At 42.9% G+C, this 7256-nt stretch overlaps 1 protein-coding gene and 1 long non-coding RNA gene across 2 annotated transcripts; one reads left to right on the forward strand and one right to left on the reverse strand.

Moving 5' to 3' along the window:
* The first annotated feature begins 579 nt into the window (after window positions 1-579).
* On the forward strand, window positions 580-4098 carry LOC105701515 (maternal embryonic leucine zipper kinase). The gene is made up of 14 exons (XM_012428317.1): window positions 580-828; window positions 981-1131; window positions 1214-1323; window positions 1402-1555; window positions 1629-1735; window positions 1791-1958; window positions 2123-2320; window positions 2389-2527; window positions 2594-2683; window positions 3022-3094; window positions 3175-3325; window positions 3389-3492; window positions 3566-3859; window positions 3916-4098. Exons 1-13 carry the CDS (start codon window positions 685-687, stop codon window positions 3834-3836), a joined length of 1860 nt encoding a protein of 619 aa, XP_012283740.1. The 5' UTR covers window positions 580-684; the 3' UTR covers window positions 3837-3859; window positions 3916-4098.
* A 241-nt stretch (window positions 4099-4339) lies between these two features.
* On the reverse strand, window positions 4340-5984 carry LOC105701518. The gene is made up of 3 exons (XR_001104233.1): window positions 5920-5984; window positions 4681-4812; window positions 4340-4462 (listed from the first exon to the last, which is right to left on the reverse strand). It is a non-coding gene; the product is annotated as an uncharacterized LOC105701518 (long non-coding RNA).
* Between the last annotated feature and the right edge of the window lie 1272 nt (window positions 5985-7256).

Genomic DNA, 7256 nt, shown 5'->3' on the forward strand with positions numbered 1-7256 from the left:
AGGAGCGATCGCACTCACGCAGATTCGCTGCTATGAGAGTTCCATACGCGACACCGACGCGTGCTCCAAAGCTCCGCATCACGTCGACTGCGAGGCAACAAGGTACTTAATAGTAGTAGATAAGTAGATAAAGTCATATGGAGCGTCACGAGTGTTCTTCCCTTACCATCAAAAGCGAGCAGTGTCGGTAAGCGTAGGTAAGGCACCACCGTCAACTGCCGCATGGTATTACCATCACGAGTACGTGAGCCGCCACGGCGACTTGTAGATGGTACCGCCATCCCAAGTGCGCGAGCTCCTATCAGAAATTCGTTGCGCCGCCCTTGGGGGCAAAAAACGGTGAAAGCTAACGTACGAAACCAGAGGGCAGCACAGGATGCGATCACATTATCCTGCCCGTGAGCAGTCTCCCAACTCATCTCTGTCAGAAATTCGTTGCGCCGCCCTTGGGAGCAATAAACGGTGAAAGCTAACGTACGAAAGCAGAGGGCAGCACAGAATGCGGTCGCAGGATCCTGCCCGTGAGCAATCTCCCAACTCATCTCTTAATAAATGGCGGCAGGTGCGAACTATCTTGATTGGCTGTCAGATATTGTTTACGTTACATATTCTAGTTTAAAAAGTAATGCCGGGGGCGCGTTTTACGGCATTTATTTTCCCTTGAAGGTTTTTTAAAAAGTCACAATGGTTAGATATGCAGCTCTTAAGGGACTCTATGAGCTCGAAAAGACAATCGGGTGCGGAGGATTTGCGAAAGTTAAACTCGCCACACATGTCGCAACCGGCGAAAAGGTGGCTATTAAGATTATGGAAAAAGCTACCTTAGGGGTAAGTTAATTTTAGTGGGAATTGTTTAAATTAATGTGCCTGTGATGCTGATAATTTTGTTCATGAAGAGTATGCCTTGAAAATGTCTTTGGGTACTGATTGCTCGAGCCATCCAAGGTGCACCGATCATGCGATCTCTTCATTACTTTTAGGACGATTTGCCCAGAGTCAAACTAGAAGTGGAAGCTTTAAAGACGTTAATACATCAACACATATGCAGGCTGTATCAAGTTATCGAAACAGAAAGCCATTATTTTATGGTAATCGAGTACTGCTCAGGAGGAGAATTGTTCGATCACATAGGTATGCGATTAATAAATAATTAAATACTATAAATGTGTTTTCACTATTCTTATGCATGAACTTGACATAATTATGTTCACAGTTCAAAAGAATAGATTGACAGAAAGGGAGTCACGAAAGTTTTTCCGACAAATAGTATCTGCTGTGGCGTACTTGCATAGCTTAGGATATGCCCACAGAGATCTCAAGCCTGTACGTTGACATGATTTATCGCTGACTCGAACGGTGCTATAATTTTTCTGAATGGTGTCGTTTCTCTGTTTGGTTTAGGAGAATGTTCTACTGGACAAAGAACAAAATCTGAAACTTATAGATTTTGGCCTTTGTGCAAAGCCAAAGGGTGGCATGCAAGCTCACCTGTATACTTCTTGTGGATCTCCAACTTACGCCGCCCCAGAACTTATATTAGGAAAAAAATACCTGGGTAAGTTTTTTGATCACTTTGAAGCGATCAACAAATTATTCTATGAATAATCCACAACTTACGTTATTTTTAGGCTCGGAAATCGACATTTGGAGCATGGGTGTCCTGTTGTATGCCCTTTTGTGTGGTTTTTTACCATTTGATGACAATAATATAGAAAACCTTTACAGGAAGATTCTCGTAAGTTCTTACATTATAATATTATTGCATTTTCTTGATAATGATTTACTTTTAGAGTGGCAAATACGATGAACCCAGCTGGTTATCCAGTAGTAGTAGGAGATTAATTCGGTCCATGCTGCAAACTGATCCCAAGAAAAGAATAACGGTCGAAGAATTGTGCAATCATCCATGGATTACCACTGGTTTTTTAAACCCTGTTACATACGTTAAAAGAGTTAATGTAATACATAGATGCTAATAGGATGTACTTGCCAAGAATGTCCGTCAGAAACAAGCAAGTTGAATTAGTGGGCACGCTTTCGCACTTGGCTTATTCCTGACGAAATATCTGGCAGCATTTTTTTCCTGGTATATTAAAATACTCACAAATTCTCTTGTTTACAGTTTGAAAAGGATCAAGAAGTATTAAGTACCATGTCAGTCATTTGTGGAGAAGACAGTGACCATATTTGGGAGGCATTGACTAAAAGCAATCGAACCGACTACAGAACTGCAACGTATCTGCTCTTGCTCGATCGGAAACTTTCTGGACTCTCTTTAAGGATACCTTCTGCTACGAGGCCTTATCTCAGACAAGCAGTGGTATTTAAGTTGCTACTAATATTTCCCATTTTTTAACTTGTTAATTGCATGATTGATTTTTAATTCAGAATGGCCAACACGTAACCCCACACGATGGTGTCAATAACTTCATCACACTGCTCGATCAATCTCCAAGAAATAAATTGGCCAAGAATTCTCCAGTCATCGATAAGACCTACAATGTTCTTCCAAAAACTCCTGACTGCGGTAGGTAGACATTGTACTTAATAATTTCAGGGTGACATTACTGAAATCGATGTGTCTATCTTTTAGATAAAAACGACAACAATAATTTCACGGAGCCACGAGTTGTCGGACGTAAAAGACTGCGCAGCAAGGATCCAGACGATTTACCATCACCAAGTGAGTGACATTAAAGTCCTTTGTAATTAAACTTCATAAATAAGCCGAGGTGTAAGGAAAGGTAATGTCTCGGTGGAAAGTTAAAATTAGAGGAAACTTGGGTTTGTTAAGGAGCTGCGAGTGGACTCGCATTTACTTAGTTGAGAAGTTTAATGGCTAGTTAAAAGTATCGCTCGTACTCCAGACAGATAATTACAGGTAAAGGGTGCAAAACTCTCGAGCGAGCACAATTAGGGGTTGGGATCTTTGCGATTAATCACTCCCTCCCCTTTTGCAAGATTAATTATCACGCTGTTCACTATGCTTCAGATTCTTTCTTTATCACCTTCTCTTTGCAGTACCAATGAAAAAGCCGACTGAGAAAGGCAGACAAGCCATGACTCCCACTTCGGCTGCAGGATCGGACTCAAAGTAAATATTATTGAATAAAAAATCTTAAGTTCTCGGATATTAATATTGATTCATGTTAAACAAAAATTAATTTCTCGCAGAGCTTCGCAGTCCGTGACTCCAGGTAGTGCCAGGAAGGTAATTATGGGATTGGAACGCGGCCTGAATCGCGTTCGATGTGTCTTAACGCCAAAGCGTCGAGTCAAAAACGAAAACACAGACCCGGACGAACCAGTTTTGCTTTCCGGAAAGGTTCGTATTTGTTATTTGACGAAAGAAAATCAATGTACTGACTGGACTTCATTTTTCATCTAGGGACTCTGCAATATATCATCAACATCTTGCGATTGCCCCAAATATGTCCTGTCACAGCTACGACGAGCTCTTCACCGCAAAGGAATAGTTTGTCGGCAGAAAGGGTAAAATGAAAATGGCGGTGTTACTAATTCTTAACGACCATAAATCGATTTTTCTAACTCCATCTAATTGCAGGTTTATCCTCCAAGGAGAAACTGAATTTAACGATGATCCTAGCAAAGCTGGAGTAAGACCTTTCACGACAAGGAACATTTGTTCGTTTGAATTAGAGGTTTGTCTAATAGAAGGCGCGTTGAACGCGAAACCAGTCGTCGGAATCCGAAGGAAAAGACTTAAAGGGAGTGCATGGGTTTACAAACGCGTTTGCGAGCAAGTTTTAGCTCTGGCTGCAGAGGACCTACAGACAGAACAAGGTGGAAGTTCAGAGTCGAAGTGCCTCATTTGAGAGACTCCATTTGTATAACATTGGTAAGAACCTCGACAAGAAGCATCCCATTAGAAAGTCTAAGACTCTTCGATTTCAGATCGATATAACCGTAAGACGTTCCTGTGTACCTTGTACGTATTAAGGTTAAAATGTTCGGCGGCCAGAGCCATCGACGAACCTCAAATCTACGTTTTTCCGCGGGTCAGGATTTCTTAAAACCCCTAATGCGGCTCACGAGTGCGAGCACAGTTGTCAATAATTTTATCTACTAGTTTTAATACTTTATATATGACCTATAATAAAGATATTTTTACGTATGACTCGTTGATTCGTGTTAAATTCCGTTCCGTACTTTTATATATAATTTGTAAACGTATTTGGTGCAAAACTCAGCCCTTGTTTCGTGGGTAGCGTGTATGTAGACGTATTATTGAGTAGTTCCGACACCTTTGGGTATGTAATTTCCTCTCCAAGCCGTACAGAGGGCAGCATAGTTGCAGGCGCCCATAAATCCGGCTCGCAGGTGGTGGATTAGTGTCGCCGACTCTCCGGTAGATGGCGGGCCAGTTTCACTGCCCATAAATCGACGATTGTACGATGGGGTTCCCGCGTCGACAATTGCTCGCTCCTTTGAGCCATTTGAGCTGCACGGGGAGAAATTTATCGCCGGTTTAACAATGCACCAGATTTATGCCCTCTTCTGAGATACTTTCTGTTAAAGTAGCAAAACCTGTCCGTATGTTAAAGTTCAAATTTCCAAGCCTGCTTCCAGGCCAGCTAAACGTTACTCGACTACTCTACTGTTACATTTAATACCCTGTTACACCTAATTCTAATATTTCATAATATTCACTGTACATACCTATTTCAGCTCTCAAGGCGGACATCGATATCTGCCACGTTGTCTCGAATAACTCGTCGAAGAGATGCCAAAAAATCATTCCGCAAAGAGGCGTCCTCATCGCTCGAAGTCCCCAGCATAGAAAGCTCCACTCTGCAAGCAGATAGTTCCCTTAAGTTTTATTAATAGTAATTAGTAAACGGTCGGTCTTTGGAATCCCGCGATACCGCTTCTTTCCCTCTTATCATGGAAGGCTCCGGATGGCTCCCGTTTGAGCGAGGCCGCGGGGTTTCAAGAATGCGGCCATCAATGGAGCCCTCAAAATCGATTCCCCCGTAAATTGCGCCGTGGCCTACCTTCCCTTTTACAGGAGGACTTAAAGATCGGGGTATCCCAGGGAACGGAAAGTGGTACTTCGATCCCGGCTCGATCGGGCCCAGATTTAAGGGATGCCACATCGTTCCGCCGATTTTTCCGGCGGGTCCCCGCAACAAAGAAGGCCCTCGAAAGAATCACCCCGGCATTATCCCTTCGTCTCTCGCGCGGAACCGGCAGATATGTAAAACTTTCTTTCGGGCTTATATTGCGGATATAAAGTATCGCGGCCCGTTTGAACCCGGCATCTCGGCTCGAGGGAACTATAGACAGGCCAAGTTATAAAATCACCACAAATCGATCAGCATAAAATGGAGCCGCGTCTATTTTCCTTTATGGGAAGCCCCGACCTTTTATCTTCCCCGCTCGATAATCCCTGCCGCCTTTCCATGTACTTTCGAGACCTTAGAGGATACCCTTTGCTCCTGTTGCGTCGAATTCGGCCCTCGATTGTTCCTTCTTTATTTCTCATTAATTTCGCAAGGGGGCCAAGTCCTCGACGAGCCTCTCTTCGTCGACCTCTCTTTCTCTTTTCTTTCCTTCCTCTCCACTTTCCTGCAAGCTTGCACGGGTTTAGTTCCCGCGATATCATCTCGCGGCGGGCTCGCTTACGTGTGTGAGATCTCATAGGGATACACCTTACTCCCGGGTAAGTGGATTAAAAGATCAGGAAAGATTCGATCGCAACGGATGCCACTGCGCCCGATAGCCGCGTACGTGCGCCGACACGCGTGCTATATTTTATACAGGATATTTTATTTATTGCCGGGATTGAGCAGAAACACTTCCTATGAAGGCTACACACAGAATGCGGAGAGAGGCACATCCACGTATATATATATATATCTCCCTGTTCGCGTGTATATTTATCATGTTCGTACATACGCGCGACTCCACTTGCATTTCGCTAATCCAGTTCGCAGTTTCAGATATTGCTGGACGTAATCTTGATATCCACCGGCGGAAGAGGCACCAGGAATCTTCGAGGGTGCTTCTAAGAGATATATAAATGCATCCGTGGAACGTGATATCCGACGCAGGCATTCCATCCAGCCATCGTTTTCTGCACCTGATAAAAATCACGACCGAGTGATACGCTTGAAAGACATTAAATCCTGCCATTAAGGTGATACGAAAGGATCATCCTGTATACATAAAATTGTGAAAATGTAAAACCTTTCTCCAAACTGGATGCACCGAATAATCCGAAATTTCAACAGGTGATCATGGAGGTCCTAATAAAGGTATAAATTCACGAAATTTCAATATTCGAGAAAAAGAAGATTTCATTTCTTGGTTCCTGTCCGGGGTTAATGCAAGATTATCTTTTGAACGTTGAAATTTTGCGAGTTTCAAAATTTTTATTAGGACCTCCATGATCACGCGTTAAGGTTTCTAATTATTCGGGGCACTCAGTTTAGAGGAAAAGATTTGTAAATATTTTGACTTTCTGGTATGTACATGTACTTTCATAAATTATGTACTTCTTTTTTTCACCTCGAAGAATATGGTATTAATGGATGCGCGCCTCGTGTTTTTTTTTTAGCGAAAATTGAGTCCTACCATTTTTTCCACGGTCAAGTCGAGAAGTTTTGTCGATTTCCCCAGGAAGCTCGCTGGAAGCTGTCATCGAGTTCTTTCTTGAGGAAGTGCATCAATGGCTACGATGCACGAGGAGTCTGGCACGAAACGAAGTGCTCCACGAGAGACGGTCGTGCGTCAACCGAGCATAAATTACAATTAGCCGACACGCGCGGGTATGCGCGCTCTTAAATTCATCATGGACTTTATCGAAGCACGAAGAACGCCGAGAAGAGGAGGAGAGGAGGAGAGCTGGAGAGCGTACCTGTACGGCCGCACTACCGGTACGCTTATAGGTCCTTTAGTATTTACGTACAAGTCCGCAAGACACGTGCAAACCAGTGGTATTCATTGGAGCAGGTCCTTTTTTTCCCCACTTAGGCGCGTTTACTTCATTTCAATGACTTATGGAGGTCATTATACAGATCGGCTTATTTTTAGGAGCGCCGAAGAATTATCCAGGAATTGGTTGAAAAACAATAGATGAGCCAAGATCTAAACGAAACACTCGAGTAATATTTATCCCTATAAGTATAATTTTTTAATATTTTATTAATGGGCAATTTACCCATCAAAAGGACTTTGCATGAATTTCAGATGGTATTTTTTTTTTTATATGTAATTCTCTTTTTACTGTGGAA

The sequence above is a fragment of the Orussus abietinus genome, unplaced genomic scaffold (assembly GCF_000612105.2).
Source record: "Orussus abietinus isolate OABI.00-Male unplaced genomic scaffold, Oabi_2.0 scaffold205, whole genome shotgun sequence".
Taxonomy (NCBI): Eukaryota; Metazoa; Arthropoda; class Insecta; order Hymenoptera; family Orussidae; genus Orussus; species Orussus abietinus.

Excerpts from the sequence above, each read along its gene's own strand:
- LOC105701515 (XM_012428317.1), top strand. The coding sequence starts at position 685 with ATGGTTAGATATGCAGCTCTTAAGGGACTCTATGAGCTCGAAAAGACA. Across the intron at positions 1,959-2,122 it reads CATACGTTAAAAGAGTTAAT|TTTGAAAAGGATCAAGAAGT; the intron begins GTAATACATAGA and ends TCTTGTTTACAG. Across the intron at positions 2,528-2,593 it reads TCCAAAAACTCCTGACTGCG|ATAAAAACGACAACAATAAT; the intron begins GTAGGTAGACAT and ends TCTATCTTTTAG.